The 23,663-nt window shown below is 51.0% G+C and overlaps 1 protein-coding gene across 1 annotated transcript in view; it reads right to left on the reverse strand.

Moving 5' to 3' along the window:
* Window positions 1–21,740: 21,740 nt before the first annotated feature.
* KCTD16 (potassium channel tetramerization domain containing 16) overlaps window positions 21,741–23,663 on the reverse strand; it is a 443,382-nt gene continuing 441,459 nt past the window's right edge. The window contains exon 3 of the mRNA XM_077265837.1: window positions 21,741–23,095. Coding sequence (XP_077121952.1) covers window positions 22,644–23,095 — 452 coding nt within the window. The 3' untranslated portion in view covers window positions 21,741–22,643. The remainder of the gene's footprint in view (window positions 23,096–23,663) is intronic.

The following is a 23,663-nucleotide window of genomic DNA, read 5'->3' on the forward strand; positions in this document are numbered from 1 at the left end:
AAAAATGATTTTAAAATCTGAAATGTTGGCCTACTGAAATGTATGTTCAGTAAGTGCACTCAATACTTGGTCAAGGCTCCTTATGCATCAATTACTCCATCAATGCAGCATGGCATGGAGGCGATCAGCCTGTGGCACTACTAAGGTGTTATGGAAGCCCAGGTTGCTTTGATAGGAGCTTTCAGCTCATTTGCATTGTTGGGTCTGGTGTCTCTCATCTTGACAATACCCCATAGATTCTCTTTAGGGTTAAGGTCAGGCGAGTTTACTGGCCAATTAATCACATTGATACTGTGGTTTTTAAACCAGGTATTGGTGCTTTTGGCAGTGTGGACAGGTGCCAAGACCTGCTGGAGAATGAAATTTCCATCTCCAAAAAGCTTGTCGTCCGAGGGAACCATGAAGCGCTCTAAAATTTCCTGGTAGACAGTTGTGCTGATTTTGGTCTTGATAAAATTCAGTGGACCTACACCAGCAGATGACATGGCTCCTCAAACCATTACTGATTGGGGAAACTTCACACTAGACCTCAAGCAGCTTGGATTGTGTGCCTCTCCACTCTTCCTCCAGACTCTGGGATCTTGATTTCAAAATGAAATGCAAAATTTACTTTAATCTGAAAACAACACCTTGGACCATTGAGCAACAGTCCAGTTCTTTTTCCCCTTGGCCCAGGTAAGACGCTTCTGGCATTGTCTATTGGTCATGAGTGGCTTGACATAGGGAATGCGACACTTGTAGCCCATGTCCTGCATACATCTGTGTGGTGGCTCTGGAAGCAATGACTCCAGCAGCAGTCCACTCCATGCGAATCTTCCCCAAATTTTTGAATGGCCTTTTCTTAACAATCCTTTCATGACTGCGGTTATCCCCATTGCTTGTGTATCTTATTCTACCACACTTTTTCCTTCCACTCAACTTTCCATTAATATGCTTGGATACAGCACTCTGTGAACAGCCAGCTTCTTTAGGAATGACCTTCTGTGGCTTACCCTCCTTGTGGAGTGTGTCAATGACTGCTTTCTGGACATCTGTCAAATTAGCAGTCTTCCCCGTGATTGTGGAGAAAACTGAAACAGACTAAAGGACCTTTTTAAAGGCTTAGGAAGCCTTTGCAGGTGTTGTTAATTATTCTAATTTACTGAGAAAATGACTTTTTAGTTTTCATTGTCTGTAAGCCATAGTCATCAACAATAACAGAAATAAACACTTGACATAGATCACTCTGTTGATAATGACTCTATATAATATATGAGTTTCACTTTTTGTATTGAAGAACTGAAACAAATTAACTTTTTGATGATATTCTAATTTTGTGAAAAGCACCTGTATCTCACTCCCTCAAATCTGGAATTAGTCAGGATCCAAAATCATAAACACCTCTTCTTAGTAAGCAAAACATGCCATTAAGTTGTGTGTAAAACCCTCTCTCTACCCTATTACTGTATATTAGCAAATTATAATGATAATGCGAATAATTGTCATAGGGTTTTGAATTTGGGTTTTCAGTTCACAATTAGCAAATTTAATATGCGTTAACACTAGTGTTGAGCATTCCGATACCGCAAGTATCGGGTATCGGCCGATACTTGCGGTATCGGAATTCCGATACCGGGATTCCGATACTTGCCGCGTATCGGATACCGGAATCGGAAGTTCTAAGATTCAAAAAGCAGAAATTCAGCCAATGAGATTGATTCCAAGTGTGGGCACATCCTGTTTAGCATGGAGGGCATGAAACTACTGGCAAGGCTGTGATTGGCTGGTGTAATGATGTCATGATGCAGTTTAAAAGTCGCTGGCGCCATTTTGCGATCACTCTGCTGTGAATTCAGTTAGTGACAGGACGCTGTTTGCTGACTGAGGGACAGTTTAGAGATAGCGATTTGCTTCTTTGTGCTTTCCAAAGGCTAATTTAGCAACCGCTGTGTTCACCTACTATTCACCTTGCTTTTGCCTTGTAGCGCTGTTTTCACAGCGATCTGCAGGGTCTGTGTGTGTGTGTGTGTGAGTGCAGCCCAGTCTCCAGTCTGAGTGCAGCCACATAGGCCATCCATAGCTGGTTGTATTCAGTTCAGGGAGGGTGGTTCATTGCCTCATACTGTTCCTTTTTTTTTTTTTTTTTCCCAAGTAGTGTAGTCTGCTGCTAATTTATTCAAAAAAATCCTATTAGTGTCTTTCCACCCGTCTCCAGCTAATTTGTGGAAAAACACTACATAGGATAAAGTAGAGGAGGGTTTTTGGGCCTTGCAGCGCCGTTTACGGCTGTCTGCACGGTCTCCGTGTGACTGCAGCTCGCCCTGTAATCTGTGAGCAGCTATAGCCTGGTTGTCTCCAGCTCAGGGTTTTTCACTGCGTCATACCGCCAAATCAATTTTCTTTTTTTTCAAAGTAGTGTAGTCTGCTGCTAATTTATTTAAAAAAATCCTATTAGTGTCTTTCCACCCGTCTCCAGCTAATTTGTGGAAAAACACTACATAGGATAAAGTAGAGGAGGGTTTTTGGGCCTTGCAGCGCCGTTTACGGCTGTCTGCACGGTCTCCGTGTGACTGCAGCTCGCCCTGTAATCTGTGAGCAGCTGTAGCCTGGTTGTCTCCAGCTCAGGGTTTTTCACTGCGTCATACCGCCAAATCAATTTTCTTTTTTTTCAAAGTAGTGTAGTCTGCTGCTAATTTATTTTAAAAAATCCTATTAGTGTCTTTCCACCCGTCTCCAGCTAATTTGTGGAAAAACACTACATAGGATAAAGTAGAGGAGGGTTTTTGGGCCTTGCAGCGCCGTTTACGGCTGTCTGCACGGTCTCCGTGTGACTGCAGCTCGCCCTGTAATCTGTGAGCAGCTGTAGCCTGGTTGTCTCCAGCTCAGGGTTTTTCACTGCGTCATACCGCCAAATCAATTTTCTTTTTTTTCAAAGTAGTGTAGTCTGCTGCTAATTTATTTTAAAAAATCCTATTAGTGTCTTTCCACCCGTCTCCAGCTAATTTGTGGAAAAACACTACATAGGATAAAGTAGAGGAGGGTTTTTGGGCCTTGCAGCGCCGTTTACGGCTGTCTGCACGGTCTCCGTGTGACTGCAGCTCGCCCTGTAATCTGTGAGCAGCTGTAGCCTGGTTGTCTCCAGCTCAGGGTTTTTCACTGCGTCATACCGCCAAATCAATTTTCTTTTTTTTCAAAGTAGTGTAGTCTGCTGCTAATTAATTTAAAAAAATCCTATTAGTGTCTTTCCACCCGTCTCCAGCTAATTTGTGGAAAAACACTACATAGGATAAAGTAGAGGAGGGTTTTTGGGCCTTGCAGCGCCGTTTACGTCTGTCTGCACGGTCTCCGTGTGACTGCAGCTCTATCTGTTGTCAGTTCAGCCCCCAAAAAATAAATAAATAATACAGTTCACCAAACACACCAGTTACACCACTTTACATTTCTGTAGGCCACATTAGCTCATATTAAAGTCTAGTCCACACTTTAGATAATTAGTGCTTCTTATACCTGTTAGGAGGAGTTGCTCAGGAATAAGCACACAAATCCGTTAGTACTTTTCTGCTTATCTTTATCAGTCAACCAAGATGAAGAAGGCAGTGAGTAAGGCACGTGGGCGTGGGCGCGGAGCAGGGAGGGGACGTGGGGATTCTGTGCCTGCTGCGGGCACCGGTGACTCATCAGCACCCACATTCACCAGGCAACAGTCGTTCATGCGAAGCTTTGTGTCAGAGCGCCGTACACCGCTGCTGCGTGAAGAACAAATTGAAGCTGTTGTCGGATGGATGGCAGCTAATGCATCAACTTCCATTAGTGCCACATCCTCTCAGACACAGAGCACTGGAGAGCAGCCATCTGTCTCTTCACCACCTGCCAAATTGCCCAGGCAGACAGAGAGCCCAGGACAGGAGCCGTCTCTACTTCTGTTCTCTGAATCTCTTGGCTTGGAAACAGGGGGCCAGCCAAGCAGCATTGGAGAAATGGAAGAAGAGGCAGGGTGCAGTGATGCCCAACAGCTTTTTCTGTCTTCCTCTGAAGAGGCGGGTGGGCCAGTGGCTCCGGTCACCACATCGCAGGCCGCATCAGCTGATGATGACACTCAGGTGCCACTTACTGGTGCGTGCTCTGCTGCTGAGACTACCCAGGAGGAGCAGTTGGGGGCAGAGGGTAGTGTAGATGATGAGGTCCTCGACCCATCTTGGCGTGAGGGACAGGAAGGTGGTGGGAGCAGCTCTGAGGAAGAGATTCCCCGTACGGCCCAAAGAGGGAGAGGGAGGGGGAAGACTGCGGATCCTGCAGCCTCCGCTTTGGCACCCGTTAGGAGCATGTCTCTTCCAAAAGCCAAAAAGGGCGCTCCCAAGACTTGCAGTGCCTGGTCCTTTTTTGACACAGTTGCAGATGACATTTGCTATGTCAGATGCAACGTGTGTCATCAAAAAGTCAAAAGAGGGAAAAATGTCAGCAACCTCAATACCTCCAACATGTGGAAACATGTGCGCAACAGGCACCCGGCGGAGTTAGAAAAACACACTGAAGAGGTAGGCCAACCAACAGCGGCAGCTACCACCTCTTCAGCTCGTGTTGCCTCTTCCTCTACCTCACACGCAGCTGGTTCGGCGTCCTCCCAGGATCGCCGTGGAAGAACCTCTGCCCCTGTTGTCCAGAGACCCGCTGTAATTCCACCCGCAGCGCCACTTTCCCAGTCATCCACACACTCCCAGCCCAGTCTACAGCCATCGGTAGTACAGGCATGGGAGAAAAGGCGGCCTTTCTCGTCAAACCACCCACGAGCACAGGCTCTGACTGCAGGCATTGCCAAACTTCTGTCACTGGAAATGCTGTCATTCAGGCTGGTGGAGACTGACAGCTTCCGTGACTTCATGTCATTGGCAGTCCCACAGTACAATGTGCCCAGCCGCTTTTACTTCAGCAGGCAAGCCGTCCCTGCCCTGCAGAAGCATGTGGAGGGACACATAAAACACGCGCTACTGAACGCCGTCAGTAGCAAGGTCCACCTCACCACCGATGCGTGGACCAGTCAACATGGACAGGGGCGATACCTTTCCCTCACTGCCCATTGGGTTAATGTCGTTGAGCCGGGTACAGACCGTGCGAGTGGCGCAGGACGTGTCCTGCCCACTCCAAGGATTGCAGGAATCCATTCTGTACGCATTGACTCCTCCTCCTACACCAGTTCCTCAGAATCATCGCTGCAGGAGCCGTCACAGTCCACCTCCACATGGACCCGTGATGAACGTGTACCTGTTACGACCGACATGAGCACAGCCGTGGCCAAACGTCAACAGGCCGTCTTGAAATTAATTTTCTTGGGGAATCGTAGCCACACAGCGCAGGAGCTCTGGAATGCCATCAAGCAGGAGAGCGATGTGTGGTTTGTGCCAGCGAATCTCCAGCCAGGCATGGTAGTGTGTGATAATGGCCGAAATCTGGTGGCAGCTCTGGGCCTCGGCAACCTCACTCACATCCCATGTCTGGCACATGTGCTCAATTTGGTCGTGCAGAGCTTTTTGAGGGACTATCCGGATCTTGATGCACTGCTGCACAAGGTCCGCCTAGAGTGTGCTCACTTGCGGCGTTCCAGCACGGCAAAAGCGCGCATTGCGGCTCTGCAGCGCCGACACCGCCTGCCGGAACATCGCATCATATGTGACCTACCTACCAGGTGGAATTCCACGTTACATATGTTGGAGCGGTTGTGTGAGCAGCAGCAAGCTGTAATGGAGTACCAGCTGCTTCAGGCGCAAAAAAGTCGCAGTCAGCGCCGTACAGACTTCACAACCACAGAGTGGGCCACTATGAATGACGTCTGCCAGGTTTTGCGTCCCTTTGATTATTCCACGCGGATGGCGAGTGCAGATGATGCACTAGTCAGCATGACTGTCCCCCTTATCTGCCTGCTTGAAAAATCACTGCAAGCGCTAAGGGATGATGTTGTGGAAGAGGTGGAGGATGAGGATTCACCATTTCCATCATCTTCTGGACAGTCAGCGCCACGTGGTTCCTCACAAACGCGTAGGCAGGGGACCGTTTGTGAGGAGGATGAGGAGGAGTCAATGGAGGAGGAAGACATCCGTCCAGAGGAGGGAGTTACACAATTGTCCAGTAGTCAGTGTGTACAGCGAGGGTGGGGTGATGACGAGCGGGCAGAGATCACGCCTCCAGCAGGGGACAGCGTTTCTTGGGCAGTTGGCAGTCTGCAGCACATGGTGGATTACATGCTGCAGTGCCTGAGAAACGACCGCCGCATCGCCCACATTCTCAACATGTCTGATTATTGGGTGTTCACCCTCCTCGATCCTCGCTACCGGGACAACGTAGAAAGCCTCATCACACCGTTGAACCGGGAGCGAAAAATGCGGGAGTACCAAGACACACTGGTCAATTCCATCATCTTCTCCATTCCAACTGAGAGAAGTGCTGCTAGTGCATTCCAAAGCAGCTCAGTGCGTCCAGGCCGTGGTGGAGGCTCTGCACAAAGAGGGAGCAGAAGCAGTGCCTCTGCCCAAGGCAAGACCAGTATGGCCGAACTGTGGCACAGTTTTCTGTGCCCGCCACAAAAGTCTACACCATCACAGACGGCTCCAGTCAGCAGGAGGCAACGGTTCCGTCAGATGGTGACAGACTACATGTCTTGCCCTCTTGCTGTACTCCCAGACGGCTCTTCCCCTTTCAAGTTTTGGGTCTCAAAGCTGGATACATGGCCAGAGCTAAGCCAGTATGCATTGGAGGTGCTGTCTTGCCCTGCGGCCAGTGTATTATCGGAACGTGTCTTTAGTGCTGCAGGTGGTGTACTAACTGACCGTCGCATGCGACTATCCTCCGATAACGTTGACCGGCTTACTTTCCTGAAAATGAACAAGGCCTGGATCTCGCCGGAATTTGCCACTCCTCCTCCTGATTGAATAATTAGGTCACTGTATACGTTATCCAGGTCTCCTGTTGTGTTCATCTTTCTACCACCTGAACTTAAATTCCTGGGCTCCAACACCGCCAGTTGAGGCTCAGACGTGCCGTCTGCACAGTCAAAACATACGACCCAGTGTTATTGGGTTTCAGTAACGTCAGCTGATCCCCAGCTGTGTAGCCGGCAATGTGTCATGCGACCGCCACGCTGACACAACAACTGAAATGTAAGGGAATCTGTCCCCCCCCCCCCAAGGCGTTTGTTACTGAAAGAGCCACCTTGTGCAGCAGTAATGCTGCCCAAGGAAAAGGTAGCTATTTTTGTTTAGCTCCTTGCACACGCAGAACTTAACACTTATAAAATGTGTCCACTGATACCGTAAAACCGTCCCGGAGGTGGGACTTTCCTTCGTAATGTGACGCAGCCCAGCCGTCATTCCTACCCCCCCGGCGCCGCGCACCGGCTCCTCAGCGTTGTTTTATTCCGTCCTGGAGCCTGCGCTGTTATGTTATCCCGTGGCCAGGCACACTTAGCGCTGCCCGTCTTCTGGCATCATTTGGTGTCTGGATGGCTGCGCCTGTGCGGCCGCGCTGGCATAGAGCCCGCCTCGCAGTGTCTTCTGATTTAATCCCACTGGGGGCCTGGGATCCATGGACATGCGCAGTGCATATCTGAACCTCCACCTCTCACTCATTTCCCTATGGCTTCTTCAGACTGTTCGGTGTCAGCTGGTCCCTAACAGCATGCCACGGCCGTGACACCGCACAGTCTGAAGAAGCCATAGGGAGATGAGTGAGAGGTGGAGGTTCAGATATGCACTGCGCATGTCCATGGATCCCAGGCCCCCAGTGGGATTAAATCAGAAGACACTGTGAGGCGGGCTCTCTGCCAGCGCGGCCGCACAGGCGCAGCCATCCAGACACCAAATGATGCCAGAAGACGGGCAGCGCTAAGTGTGCCTGGCCACGGGATAACATAACAGCGCAGGCTCCTTGACGGAATAAAACAACGCTGAGGAGCCGGTGCGCGGCGCCGGGGGGGTAGGAATGACGGGTGGGCTGTGTCACATTACGAAGGAAAGTCCCACCTCTGGGACGGTTTTACGGTATCAGTGGACACATTTTATAAGTGTTTAGTTCTGTGTTTGCAAGGAGCATGATGAAAAGAGCCACCTTTTCCTTTTGCATCTTTTGTGCTGCACAAGCTGGCTCTTTCAGCTACAAACGCCTTGGGGGGGGGTTAAAGGTTCCCTTTCGACTTTCTCAGGCTTCGGCCTACATTGTGTTCCTCTGCTTTTCCACCTGTCCCTGGGCTCCAACACCGCCAGTTGCCGTCCAGAAGTGCTGTACGCACAGTCAACAGTCCCTCCTCTGTTATTGGGGTTCAGTAACGTCAGCTGTTCCCCTGCTGTGTGTGTGGCAATCCCTCCTACCTCCTCCAACCTCCTCCTCCTCCACCCGTCCCTGGGCTCCAACACCGCCAGTTGCCGTCCAGAAGTGCTGTACGCACAGTCAACAGTCCCTCCTCTGTTATTGGGGTTCAGTAACGTCAGCTGTTCCCCTGCTGTGTGTGTGGCAATCCCTCCTACCTCCTCCAACCTCCTCCTCCTCCACCTCCTCCACCTGTCCCTGGGCTCCAACACCGCCAGTTGCCGTCCAGAAGTGCTGTACGCACAGTCAACAGTCCCTCCTCTGTTATTGGGGTTCAGTAACGTCAGCTGTTCCCCTGCTGTGTGTGTGGCAATCCCTCCTACCTCCTCCTACCTCCTCCAACCTCCTCCTCCTCCACCTGCCCCTGGGCTCCAACACCGCCAGTTGCCGTCCAGAAGTGCTGTACGCACAGTCAACAGTCCCTCCTCTGTTATTGGGGTTCAGTAACGTCAGCTGTTCCCCTGCTGTGTGTGTGGCAATCCCTCCTACCTCCTCCAACCTCCTCCTCCTCCACCCGTCCCTGGGCTCCAACACCGCCAGTTGCCGTCCAGAAGTGCTGTACGCACAGTCAACAGTCCCTCCTCTGTTATTGGGGTTCAGTAACGTCAGCTGTTCCCCTGCTGTGTGTGTGGCAATCCCTCCTACCTCCTCCAACCTCCTCCTCCTCCACCTCCTCCACCTGTCCCTGGGCTCCAACACCGCCAGTTGCCGTCCAGAAGTGCTGTACGCACAGTCAACAGTCCCTCCTCTGTTATTGGGGTTCAGTAACGTCAGCTGTTCCCCTGCTGTGTGTGTGGCAATCCCTCCTACCTCCTCCAACCTCCTCCTCCTCCACCCGTCCCTGGGCTCCAACACCGCCAGTTGCCGTCCAGAAGTGCTGTACGCACAGTCAACAGTCCCTCCTCTGTTATTGGGGTTCAGTAACGTCAGCTGTTCCCCTGCTGTGTGTGTGGCAATCCCTCCTACCTCCTCCTACCTCCTCCAACCTCCTCCTCCTCCACCTGCCCCTGGGCTCCAACACCGCCAGTTGCCGTCCAGAAGTGCTGTAGGCACAGTCAACAGTCCCTCCTCTGTTATTGGGGTTCAGTAACGTCAGCTGTTCCCCTGCTGTGTGTGTGGCAATCCCTCCTACCTCCTCCAACCTCCTCCTCCTCCACCCGTCCCTGGGCTCCAACACCGCCAGTTGCCGTCCAGAAGTGCTGTACGCACAGTCAACAGTCCCTCCTCTGTTATTGGGGTTCAGTAACGTCAGCTGTTCCCCTGCTGTGTGTGTGGCAATCCCTCCTACCTCCTCCAACCTCCTCCTCCTCCACCTCCTCCACCTGTCCCTGGGCTCCAACACCGCCAGTTGCCGTCCAGAAGTGCTGTACGCACAGTCAACAGTCCCTCCTCTGTTATTGGGGTTCAGTAACGTCAGCTGTTCCCCTGCTGTGTGTGTGGCAATCCCTCCTACCTCCTCCAACCTCCTCCTCCTCCACCCGTCCCTGGGCTCCAACACCGCCAGTTGCCGTCCAGAAGTGCTGTACGCACAGTCAACAGTCCCTCCTCTGTTATTGGGGTTCAGTAACGTCAGCTGTTCCCCTGCTGTGTGTGTGGCAATCCCTCCTACCTCCTCCAACCTCCTCCTCCTCCACCTCCTCCACCTGTCCCTGGGCTCCAACACCGCCAGTTGCCGTCCAGAAGTGCTGTAGGCACAGTCAACAGTCCCTCCTCTGTTATTGGGGTTCAGTAACGTCAGCTGTTCCCCTGCTGTGTGTGTGGCAATCCCTCCTACCTCCTCCAACCTCCTCCTCCTCCACCCGTCCCTGGGCTCCAACACCGCCAGTTGCCGTCCAGAAGTGCTGTACGCACAGTCAACAGTCCCTCCTCTGTTATTGGGGTTCAGTAACGTCAGCTGTTCCCCTGCTGTGTGTGTGGCAATCCCTCCTACCTCCTCCAACCTCCTCCTCCTCCACCCGTCCCTGGGCTCCAACACCGCCAGTTGCCGTCCAGAAGTGCTGTACGCACAGTCAACAGTCCCTCCTCTGTTATTGGGGTTCAGTAACGTCAGCTGTTCCCCTGCTGTGTGTGTGGCAATCCCTCCTACCTCCTCCAACCTCCTCCTCCACCCGTCCCTGGGCTCCAACACCGCCAGTTGCCGTCCAGAAGTGCTGTACGCACAGTCAACAGTCCCTCCTCTGTTATTGGGGTTCAGTAACGTCAGCTGTTCCCCTGCTGTGTGTGTGGCAATCCCTCCTACCTCCTCCAACCTCCTCCTCCTCCACCCGTCCCTGGGCTCCAACACCGCCAGTTGCCGTCCAGAAGTGCTGTACGCACAGTCAACAGTCCCTCCTCTGTTATTGGGGTTCAGTAACGTCAGCTGTTCCCCTGCTGTGTGTGTGGCAATCCCTCCTACCTCCTCCAACCTCCTCCTCCTCCACCCGTCCCTGGGCTCCAACACCGCCAGTTGCCGTCCAGAAGTGCTGTACGCACAGTCAACAGTCCCTCCTCTGTTATTGGGGTTCAGTAACGTCAGCTGTTCCCCTGCTGTGTGTGTGGCAATCCCTCCTACCTCCTCCAACCTCCTCCTCCTCCACCTCCTCCACCTGTCCCTGGGCTCCAACACCGCCAGTTGCCGTCCAGAAGTGCTGTACGCACAGTCAACAGTCCCTCCTCTGTTATTGGGGTTCAGTAACGTCAGCTGTTCCCCTGCTGTGTGTGTGGCAATCCCTCCTACCTCCTCCTACCTCCTCCAACCTCCTCCTCCTCCACCTGCCCCTGGGCTCCAACACCGCCAGTTGCCGTCCAGAAGTGCTGTACGCACAGTCAACAGTCCCTCCTCTGTTATTGGGGTTCAGTAACGTCAGCTGTTCCCCTGCTGTGTGTGTGGCAATCCCTCCTATCTCCTCCACCTCCTCCTCCTCCTCCTGTCCCTGGGCTCCAACACCGCTAGTTGCTGTCCAGAAGTGCTGTACGCACAGAGCCAAACACCTCGCCAATGTGTTAGTGGGGTTCAGCACCGCCAGCTGTTCCCCTGCTGTGTATACGGCAACGTGTACTGCGACCGCCACGCAGGCACAACAAGTTAAATGTAAGGGAACCTGACCCCCCCCCCCCCCCAGGCGTTTGTTACTGAAGGAGCCACCTTGTGCAGCAGTAATGATGCAAAGGGAAAAAGTGCCTCTTTTCGTGATGCTCCTTGCACATGCTGAACCAAACACTTATGAAATGTGTCCCCACACAGCGTTAAACCGTCCGGTAGGTGGAACTTTCCTTTGTCGTGTGACGCAGCACAGCCATCATTTTTACCCCCTTGTCGCCGTTTGCCCCCTCCTCAGCGTTGTTTGAATCTGTCCCGGAGCCTGCGCTGTTAGGTTAGCCCATGGCCATGCACACATGTTGCGCTGCCCGTCTTCTGACCTCATTTGGTGTCAGGCTGGCTGCGCCTGTGCGGGTGCGCTGGCCGAGATCCCGCCTCGCAGTGTCGTCTAATGTAATCCCACCGCGGGCCTGTGATCCGTGCCCGTGCGCAGTGCATATCCTCTCCTCTCACTCCCCTCCCTACGGCTTCTTCAGACTGTGCGATGTCAGCTGGTCCCTAATAGCATGCCACGGCCGTGACACCGCACAGTCTGAAGAAGCCGTAGGGAGGGGAGTGAGAGGAGAGGATATGCACTGCGCACGGGCACGGATCACAGGCCCGCGGTGGGATTACATTAGACGACACTGCGAGGCGTGATCTCGGCCAGCGCACCCGCACAGGCGCAGCCAGCCTGACACCAAATGAGGTCAGAAGACGGGCAGCGCAACATGTGTGCATGGCCATGGGCTAACCTAACAGCGCAGGCTCCGGGACAGATTCAAACAACGCTGAGGAGGGGGCGAACGGCGACAAGGGGGTAAAAATGATGGCTGTGCTGCGTCACACGACAAAGGAAAGTTCCACCTACCGGACGGTTTAACGCTGTGTGGGGACACATTTCATAAATGTTAGGTTCCGCATGTACAAGGACCATAATTAAAAGAGCTAAGTTTACCTTTTCCAGCATTAGTGCTGTACACAATGGCTCTTTCAGCTACAAACGCCTGGGGGGGGGGGGGTTAAAGGTTTCCTTTCAACTTGCTCGAGTGCAGGCTTCGGCCTACACTCCGCTCCCCCTGCTCCTCCTGCTGACCCTGGGCTCTAACACCGCCAGTTTTTGCCCAGATGTGCTAGCTGCACAGAGAAAAACACCAGCCAATGTGTCAGTGGGGTCCAGCACCGCCAGCTGTTCCCCTGCTGTGCAGCCGGCAACGTGTCCTGCAAAAGCCACGCAGACACAAGAACTGAAATTGAAGGGAACCTGTCCCCCCTCCCCCAGGCGTTTTTACGTTATCCATCCACCTTGTACAGCGGTAATGCTGCATGTGTGCAAGGTGGCTCAGAAACGTATTCTCCTCGCACATGTGGAACTGAAAACACGTCTGCAATGTGTCCTCTGTGTGACCATTTAACCGTCCCGGTGGTGTGACTTTCCTTTGTAATGACACGCTGCAACCCCCTTGGTAGCGCTGCCCGTCTTCTGGCATCATTGTTTGGCTGCCTGCGCCTCTGCGGCCGCCCTGACCCACACAACGCCCCTCGGTGTCTTATTTATTGGGACTGCGAGGGTGTGATTGATGGGCAGGATCAGTGCATCAGTTCGCCTGTCCCTCCTCTCCTTCCGCCTTCTTCGGACTGTGCGGCTTCATGGCCGTGGCATGCGATAAGGGATCAGATGACGCCGCACAGTCTGAAGCGGGTGTAAGGACCCGAGTGTGAGAGGCGAACATATGTGCTGCGCCAGGCCCTGAATCCCAGCCCCGCAGTGTTTTAACAATGTTAAGACACTGCGGGGCTGGGATTCATGGGCATCGCGAACCGCACCGGCCGACATTACATGATGCCAGAAGATGGGCAGCGCTAACGGCGCTAGGCCAGGGGATAACACGACAGCGCAGACTCCTGTACAGCAAATAACAACGCTCGGGAGGCTGCACCCAGCACCAAGGTGGGATTCTTGACACCTGTGCTGCGTCTCATTACAAAGGGAACTCGCGCCTCCATTACACAGTTTGACTGTCTAAAGGGCTAAATGTTATACGTGTTCCATTCAGCGTGTGCAAGGAGAAAAATTACAAGAGCAACCTTTGACTTGCGCAGCACTGCTGCTGCATAAGCTGTGGCTCTTCTACTTTGTAACCCCTGAGGGGGGGTTAAAGGTGACTTTTGAAATCGGTTCAATTAGGCTTCGGCCTACACTCTGCTCCACCTGCAGAGCCCGGGCTCCAACAACGCTAGTTGCTGTCCGGAAGTGCTGGCTGCACAGAGCCAAACACCTCGCCAATGTGTCAGTGGGGTCCAGCACCGCCAGCTGTTCCCCTGCTGTGTAGCCGGCAACGTGTCCTGCAAAAGCCACGCAGACACAACACACCCAAAGCTGCCGCCTGTGCAGGCTTCGGCCTACACTCCCCTCCCCCTGCTCCTCCTCCTCCTGCTCCTCCTCCTGCTGTCCCTGGGCTCTAACACACCGCCAGTTTTTGCCCAGATGTGCTAGCTGCACAGAGAAAAACACCAGCCAATGTGTCAGTGGGGTCCAGCACCGCCAGCTGTTCCCCTGCTGTGCAGCCGGCAACGTGTCCTGCAAAAGCCACGCAGACACAAGAACTGAAATTGAAGGGAACCTGTCCCCCCTCCCCCAGGCGTTTTTACGTTATCCAGCCACCTTGTACAGCGGTAATGCTGCATGTGTGCAAGGTGGCTCAGAAACGTATTCTCCTCGCACATGTGGAACTGAAAACACGTCTGCAATGTGTCCTCTGTGTGACCATTTAACCGTCCCGGTGGTGTGACTTTCCTTTGTAATGACACGCTGCAACCCCCTTGGTAGCGCTGCCCGTCTTCTGGCATCATTGTTTGGCTGCCTGCGCCTCTGCGGCCGCCCTGACCCACACAACGCCCCTCGGTGTCTTATTTATTGGGACTGCGAGGGTGTGATTGATGGGCAGGATCAGTGCATCAGTTCGCCTGTCCCTCCTCTCCTTCCGCCTTCTTCGGACTGTGCGGCTTCATGGCCGTGGCATGCGATAAGGGATCAGATGACGCCGCACAGTCTGAAGCGGGTGTAAGGACCCGAGTGTGAGAGGCGAACATATGTGCTGCGCCAGGCCCTGAATCCCAGCCCCGCAGTGTTTTAACAATGTTAAGACACTGCGGGGCTGGGATTCATGGGCATCGCGAACCGCACCGGCCGACATTACATGATGCCAGAAGATGGGCAGCGCTAACGGCGCTAGGCCAGGGGATAACACGACAGCGCAGACTCCTGTACAGCAAATAACAACGCTCGGGAGGCTGCACCCAGCACCAAGGTGGGATTCTTGACACCTGTGCTGCGTCTCATTACAAAGGGAACTCTCGCCTCCATTACACAGTTTGACTGTCTAAAGGGCTAAATGTTATACGTGTTCCATTCAGCGTGTGCAAGGAGAAAAATTACAAGAGCAACCTTTGACTTGCGCAGCACTGCTGCTGCATAAGCTGTGGCTCTTCTACTTTGTAACCCCTGAGGGGGGGTTAAAGGTGACTTTTGAAATCGGTTCAATTAGGCTTCGGCCTACACTCTGCTCCACCTGCAGAGCCCGGGCTCCAACAACGCTAGTTGCTGTCCGGAAGTGCTGGCTGCACAGAGCCAAACACCTCGCCAATGTGTCAGTGGGGTCCAGCACCGCCAGCTGTTCCCCTGCTGTGTAGCCGGCAACGTGTCCTGCAAAAGCCACGCAGACACAACACACCCAAAGCTGCCGCCTGTGCAGGCTTCGGCCTACACTCCCCTCCCCCTGCTCCTCCTCCTCCTGCTCCTCCTCCTGCTGTCCCTGGGCTCTAACACACCGCCAGTTTTTGCCCAGATGTGCTAGCTGCACAGAGAAAAACACCAGCCAATGTGTCAGTGGGGTCCAGCACCGCCAGCTGTTCCCCTGCTGTGCAGCCGGCAACGTGTCCTGCAAAAGCCACGCAGACACAAGAACTGAAATTGAAGGGAACCTGTCCCCCCTCCCCCAGGCGTTTTTACGTTATCCAGCCACCTTGTACAGCGGTAATGCTGCATGTGTGCAAGGTGGCTCAGAAACGTATTCTCCTCGCACATGTGGAACTGAAAACACGTCTGCAATGTGTCCTCTGTGTGACCATTTAACCGTCCCGGTGGTGTGACTTTCCTTTGTAATGACACGCTGCAACCCCCTTGGTAGCGCTGCCCGTCTTCTGGCATCATTGTTTGGCTGCCTGCGCCTCTGCGGCCGCCCTGACCCACACAACGCCCCTCGGTGTCTTATTTATTGGGACTGCGAGGGTGTGATTGATGGGCAGGATCAGTGCATCAGTTCGCCTGTCCCTCCTCTCCTTCCGCCTTCTTCGGACTGTGCGGCTTCATGGCCGTGGCATGCGATAAGGGATCAGATGACGCCGCACAGTCTGAAGCGGGTGTAAGGACCCGAGTGTGAGAGGCGAACATATGTGCTGCGCCAGGCCCTGAATCCCAGCCCCGCAGTGTTTTAACAATGTTAAGACACTGCGGGGCTGGGATTCATGGGCATCGCGAACCGCACCGGCCGACATTACATGATGCCAGAAGATGGGCAGCGCTAACGGCGCTAGGCCAGGGGATAACACGACAGCGCAGACTCCTGTACAGCAAATAACAACGCTCGGGAGGCTGCACCCAGCACCAAGGTGGGATTCTTGACACCTGTGCTGCGTCTCATTACAAAGGGAACTCGCGCCTCCATTACACAGTTTGACTGTCTAAAGGGCTAAATGTTATACGTGTTCCATTCAGCGTGTGCAAGGAGAAAAATTACAAGAGCAACCTTTGACTTGCGCAGCACTGCTGCTGCATAAGCTGTGGCTCTTCTACTTTGTAACCCCTGAGGGGGGGTTAAAGGTGACTTTTGAAATCGGTTCAATTAGGCTTCGGCCTACACTCTGCTCCACCTGCAGAGCCCGGGCTCCAACAACGCTAGTTGCTGTCCGGAAGTGCTGGCTGCACAGAGCCAAACACCTCGCCAATGTGTCAGTGGGGTCCAGCACCGCCAGCTGTTCCCCTGCTGTGTAGCCGGCAACGTGTCCTGCAAAAGCCACGCAGACACAACACACCCAAAGCTGCCGCCTGTGCAGGCTTCGGCCTACACTCCCCTCCCCCTGCTCCTCCTCCTCCTGCTCCTCCTCCTGCTGTCCCTGGGCTCTAACACACCGCCAGTTTTTGCCCAGATGTGCTAGCTGCACAGAGAAAAACACCAGCCAATGTGTCAGTGGGGTCCAGCACCGCCAGCTGTTCCCCTGCTGTGCAGCCGGCAACGTGTCCTGCAAAAGCCACGCAGACACAAGAACTGAAATTGAAGGGAACCTGTCCCCCCTCCCCCAGGCGTTTTTACGTTATCCAGCCACCTTGTACAGCGGTAATGCTGCATGTGTGCAAGGTGGCTCAGAAACGTATTCTCCTCGCACATGTGGAACTGAAAACACGTCTGCAATGTGTCCTCTGTGTGACCATTTAACCGTCCCGGTGGTGTGACTTTCCTTTGTAATGACACGCTGCAACCCCCTTGGTAGCGCTGCCCGTCTTCTGGCATCATTGTTTGGCTGCCTGCGCCTCTGCGGCCGCCCTGACCCACACAACGCCCCTCGGTGTCTTATTTATTGGGACTGCGAGGGTGTGATTGATGGGCAGGATCAGTGCATCAGTTCGCCTGTCCCTCCTCTCCTTCCGCCTTCTTCGGACTGTGCGGCTTCATGGCCGTGGCATGCGATAAGGGATCAGATGACGCCGCACAGTCTGAAGCGGGTGTAAGGACCCGAGTGTGAGAGGCGAACATATGTGCTGCGCCAGGCCCTGAATCCCAGCCCCGCAGTGTTTTAACAATGTTAAGACACTGCGGGGCTGGGATTCATGGGCATCGCGAACCGCACCGGCCGACATTACATGATGCCAGAAGATGGGCAGCGCTAACGGCGCTAGGCCAGGGGATAACACGACAGCGCAGACTCCTGTACAGCAAATAACAACGCTCGGGAGGCTGCACCCAGCACCAAGGTGGGATTCTTGACACCTGTGCTGCGTCTCATTACAAAGGGAACTCGCGCCTCCATTACACAGTTTGACTGTCTAAAGGGCTAAATGTTATACGTGTTCCATTCAGCGTGTGCAAGGAGAAAAATTACAAGAGCAACCTTTGACTTGCGCAGCACTGCTGCTGCATAAGCTGTGGCTCTTCTACTTTGTAACCCCTGAGGGGGGGTTAAAGGTGACTTTTGAAATCGGTTCAATTAGGCTTCGGCCTACACTCTGCTCCACCTGCAGAGCCCGGGCTCCAACAACGCTAGTTGCTGTCCGGAAGTGCTGGCTGCACAGAGCCAAACACCTCGCCAATGTGTCAGTGGGGTCCAGCACCGCCAGCTGTTCCCCTGCTGTGTAGCCGGCAACGTGTCCTGCAAAAGCCACGCAGACACAACACACCCAAAGCTGCCGCCTGTGCAGGCTTCGGCCTACACTCCCCTCCCCCTGCTCCTCCTCCTCCTGCTCCTCCTCCTGCTGTCCCTGGGCTCTAACACACCGCCAGTTTTTGCCCAGATGTGCTAGCTGCACAGAGAAAAACACCAGCCAATGTGTCAGTGGGGTCCAGCACCGCCAGCTGTTCCCCTGCTGTGCAGCCGGCAACGTGTCCTGCAAAAGCCACGCAGACACAAGAACTGAAATTGAAGGGAACCTGTCCCCCCTCCCCCAGGCGTTTTTACGTTATCCAGCCACCTTGTACAGCGGTAATGCTGCATGTGTGCAAGGTGGCTCAGAAACGTATTCTCCTCGCACATGTGGAACTGAAAACACGTCTGCAATGTGTCCTCTGTGTGACCATTTAACCGTCCCGGTGGTGTGACTTTCCTTTGTAATGACACGCTGCAACCCCCTTGGTAGCGCTGCCCGTCTTCTGGCATCATTGTTTGGCTGCCTGCGCCTCTGCGGCCGCCCTGACCCACACAACGCCCCTCGGTGTCTTATTTATTGGGACTGCGAGGGTGTGATTGATGGGCAGGATCAGTGCATCAGTTCGCCTGTCCCTCCTCTCCTTCCGCCTTCTTCGGACTGTGCGGCTTCATGGCCGTGGCATGCGATAAGGGATCAGATGACGCCGCACAGTCTGAAGCGGGTGTAAGGACCCGAGTGTGAGAGGCGAACATATGTGCTGCGCCAGGCCCTGAATCCCAGCCCCGCAGTGTTTTAACAATGTTAAGACACTGCGGGGCTGGGATTCATGGGCATCGCGAACCGCACCGGCCGACATTACATGATGCCAGAAGATGGGCAGCGCTAACGGCGCTAGGCCAGGGGATAACACGACAGCGCAGACTCCTGTACAGCAAATAACAACGCTCGGGAGGCTGCACCCAGCACCAAGGTGGGATTCTTGACACCTGTGCTGCGTCTCATTACAAAGGGAACTCGCGCCTCCAACACAGTTTGACTGTATAAAGGGCTAAATGTTATACGTGTTTCATTCAGCGTGTGCAAGGAGCGAAATTAAAAGAGCAACCTTTGACTTGTGCAGCACTACTGCTGCATAAGCTGTGGCTCTTCTACTTTCTAACCCCTGAGGGGGGGTTAAAGGTTACCTTTGAAATTGGTTCAAGTAGGCTTCGGCCTACACTCTGCTCCCCCTGCAGAGCCCGGGCTACAACACCGCTCGTTGCTGTCCGGAAGTGCTGGCTGCACAGAGCCAAACACCTCGCCAATGTGTCAGTGGGGTCCAGCACCGCCAGCTGTTCCCCTGCTGTGCAGCCGGCAACGTGTCCTGCAAAAGCCACGCAGACACTTGCTCTTGTACCTTCTGCTCCACATCCTGGTTCCAGTACCGTCAGCTGGTTCCGGGCAGAGCCTTTGGCTTAGGTGCCTCCCTCTGGGTATCCGAGTTCCACCAACGTCAGGTGGTCCTTGGTAGTGCTTTCAGGCACGGGTACCTCCTGCTTAGTAACCGGGTTCCAGTAACGTCAGCTGGTCCTCGGTAGTTCCATTGGCTCTTGGACCTTCGGCTACCCATCCGGGTTCCAGCACCGTCAGCTGGTTCTCGGCAGTGTCTTTTGCTCTTGTACCTTCTGCTCCCCATCCTGGTTCCAGTACCGTCAGCTGGTTCCGGGCAGAGCCTTTGGCTTAGGTGCCTCCCTCTGGGTATCCGAGTTCCACCAACGTCAGGTGGTCCTTGGTAGTGCTTTCAGGCACGGGTACCTCCTGCTTAGTAACCGGGTTCCAGTAACGTCAGCTGGTCCTCGGTAGTTCCATTGGCTCTTGGACCTTCGGGTAGCCATCCGAGTTCCAGTTCCATCAGCTGGTTCTCGGCATTTTCTCAGCCTTCTTGTACCTTCTGCTACATTTCCAAGTTCAAGAGACTAAACACGATGACCCGGAAGAACACCCCTAAGATGACGACGACACCAGAGACGACAACCACCGTGATGACGACGACCCTGGAGACGATGACCCTGAAGACCACCCCGATGACGACGACCCCGGAGACCACCCCGATGACGACGACCCCGGAGACGACGACCCTGGAGACGACGACGACCTGGAAGACCGAGAAGCAGAAGAACAAGAGGCTGCAGAACAAAGAGCAGAAGGACATTAAGCATAACACAAAATATCAGAGCAAAAAAATATTATGTAAATTATAAGCAGAAGAAGACTAAGCAGTGTATGGGGGTGAGTCCGTTCCTCCTCGTGGTGCCCCTGGATAAAGCCTGATGCTGCAGGCCAAACTGAACGCGGACAAATGTAACTGGTTTGTGACAGGCAGAACGGAAGGTGTAATCTTCAAACTTTTATAGATAACAACTACGGGAATGCCTGTCACAAATAAGAATATGATGAAGAAGTTGAATATGATGAAGATAATAGTAAAATAAAAAGAATATGAACAATGTAACCCAAAAAATAATAGGTAGAAGATGAAGAAGAAGATGAATAAGGTGAAGAAGTTGATGTCAAAGAAGCTGATGATGAGGATAATTAAGAAGAAAGCGTGGGAGAAGTAAAAAAGAAGGTGAAGGGCGTGGAAGTAGTGAAACATCAATATCTGACATAAAAAAAAAAAAAAATAACATAGTCAAATTCTTTCTAACGCCGAACTTCATAAAAAAAAATTAAAAATCCTGCTATTCTATTACATTGGGCTAAACCTCTGTCCCTTTAATATCTCCGCCACGTCCCCCAATACATCCTACATTATTCTTAGTTGTTTTCCTTCATGTAGAATGAACCTACAAGTTTATAAAGGGTTTATTTTAATTCCGATATTTTCGTCCCATTGACTTGCATTGGGATCGGGTATCGGTATCGGATTGGATCCGATATTTTGACGGTATCGGCCGATACTTTCCGATACCGATACTTTCCGATATCGGAAAGTATCGCTCAACACTAGTTAACACATAAAAATAAAGTTTTAGAATGAGCACTTTGAATATATTAGAGATGGAATGGGCAGTGGGATAAGGGTTAGGTTGTATTATTTTTTCTCCAGTCTACAGTGAGCTGCATGAAACTGAGGTTTTTTTCACAATATGCTGACAACTCTAAACTTTGCACTATAGAAGGTACAAAATATATAACTAAAAATATATTTTGATTAAAAAACAATAATATATTATTTCCTAATGATTCATTCATTTTAAGATCTCATTCAGATGAGCGTATCTTACTTCCAAGTGTTGACTGAATGTAAATTGGATTTCATAAGCACAGTACATGGAGAGTTTATACACAGAGACCCATGGTCTGCTTGTACAAAAATCGAAGTATGTATTACTATGATCCTGTTTTTGGGTCTGACCCACCCTTTAAACTCAATTGGTGCATTTTAAAAATGGATGTAGCATGGACAACATCCATTTGGCATCTGTTTTTTATGGATCTATTATAAATTCTTAACGTAAAAAAAATTACACGACCATATATAGTTTTCTAACAGTTGGTAAATAAAATCGCATGTCAAATGGATGTAAAAAAATGGATAAATTGATAACATATGAATGGCATATGGGTTTGTTTTTGCTGGTTGAAAAATAGGCAATATTTCATACACTCAACAGAAGTCTCGTCAAAAGCAGTAAGAGTCCATCTTCAAAATGGAAAAATAGGTGCTCATACGTGTTCAATGATTTGCACACAAATGACATATAAAGATGAATGTATAATGACAAATATCTGAATAATTTTTAAAAGATGTAACAGTTGTAAGCTGTAAGAGGCATTATAAAATTAAATCACTTTGACAACTTGCCCATATTTTCTAATGGTCTTTTCCGCAACTAAAATTGTTCCAACCAAACTTTGTCTTAAATGGGGCAAAAACCAAGAGTTATTGTGTGAATGAGCACTTAAGACTTTATTATGCACTTGTACATCTATGATTTTTACACATTATTTTTTCACCACAAAAGCCCTGTATTTTTGCAAACATTGGTCAGTAATTATTTGTTAACAAGGCCAAGTGTCCATTTGAACAGGAATGTTTCCCTACTTGGAGTCCACACAGATGACGGATGTTTGTAGACTAAAATAAGGGAAAGGGCTTTTATTTCTCTGTGATAAAACACCATCCACACGTCTCAGAACCCTAAAAAAATAGAGATAATGAAGCAGCCACAGATTATATGACCACAAAAAGCAGCCGTTCAACTTGAAAGAAAGTGCAGAGTAACAAGGATATAACAAGACCAAGAATTTATGCAGTAATATAGTCACTAAATGTAAACCATCATGATATATTTTTTTTTCTATTTCATTCATCCACCTCCATTCTCCAGTAAGGAAACATGCATTTTTTAAGTGACACTCTTCTATTAACTTTTTTAAAAGGAAATTTAAAAAAACAGAGAATTTTTTAGAAAAAAAATCAACAACAAGAAAAATGAATAAATAATTACAAAATAAAAATTCCAGGGACAAGTTCACCAATCCTATGCTTGTGCTGTTAGTGTTTGAAGAAACCATTTTAAATATCATTAAAAATAATACATTGTGCTTCCACAGAGAAAAGAAAAATAATACCCTGTAACTAGTAATGATAATGCCAGTGTTGCTGGTTGGATCTGGTAGACTAGTAGAGGATAGTGGACGGGGCAACAGGTCCAGTCAGCAGCAGTGGGGTTTCGGTGATTTATGTATATAGGCAGTAGTTTTAGTGGACATGGCAATCTATCAAATGAACAATAGGTCTCATGTACCATAAATTTGTGATTTATAATAACCCACCCCCTTTCCTTTCTATAGATGATACTTTCGCAACAGATCTGATTGCCAGGAATATTTCCTCTCGGGAAATCTTTCTGGTATTTTTATCTTCATAAAATCTTGAATACACTTTTCTAACTCTTCTTCAATAGAAAGCTTTTCTTTCACAACTTTTTTTTTAATAGTGTTAGATTCTCTAGACCCAGTGGTTAAAGTTCGTAAAAGGTCACTTTTCCGTCGGATTTCAGACTGCTGCAGAATCTGCACTGGTCCCTTCTTAGGTGGTCGATCTAGAGTCTGTATGTTGGGCTGGCGGGTCACCGGACCACAGATGACTGTCTCTTGAGGAGAGCTGGCTTCTGATTGGCTGTCACAGCTTGATGTAGAGAGTTCATTGCAAGATGTTCCACTTTCACCCTCCTTGTCCCCTTTTGTGTTTTTACAGCAGCAGTCACAATGAGTTGATGCCCATCTCGAAGGGCCTCCTGCAAAAAAAAGCAAAGAATATAAATATAAAGATATCTAGGAATATTCATCAATGCACTTATTACAGCAGATAACACCCATTATTTGAGCTTAACAGTAATTGGTTATTTAAAAAGGCTAACCACGAAATCTTTATATTAGCACATGTGTTAAGGACATGATTTTCTGGCACTTTTTATAACACTACTATATAGTAATTAGTAATAGTAAAAATTAGTAATTAGTAATTAGTAATACGTATTGCAGGTAGAGATGGGCAAACCTGAACTTAAAAGCTTGGGGTTCATACCAGACAGTTAAGTGTCCGGTGCTAAACACTGAACACAGACTTCTCCAGGAAGTACGTTGCATAGAAAGAGAGAGAGAATTTTCCAGCTGAAAAGTTAGGGTCCCCATTTTTTTCAATGGGGTTCAGGTTTTGGTTCAAGTTTGGGTAAAGTTCTGGTATCTGAACTGAACTTTGAGATAAAGTTTGGATTGAGTACCAAATCCCAGACCTCCATGGGTCTCCTCATCCCTAATTGCAGGTTCTCCTCCACCAATTATTGAAGTCTGCCTTTCAAACTG

Source organism: Ranitomeya variabilis, chromosome 5, assembly GCF_051348905.1.
Source record: "Ranitomeya variabilis isolate aRanVar5 chromosome 5, aRanVar5.hap1, whole genome shotgun sequence".
NCBI classification, from domain to species: domain Eukaryota; kingdom Metazoa; phylum Chordata; class Amphibia; order Anura; family Dendrobatidae; genus Ranitomeya; species Ranitomeya variabilis.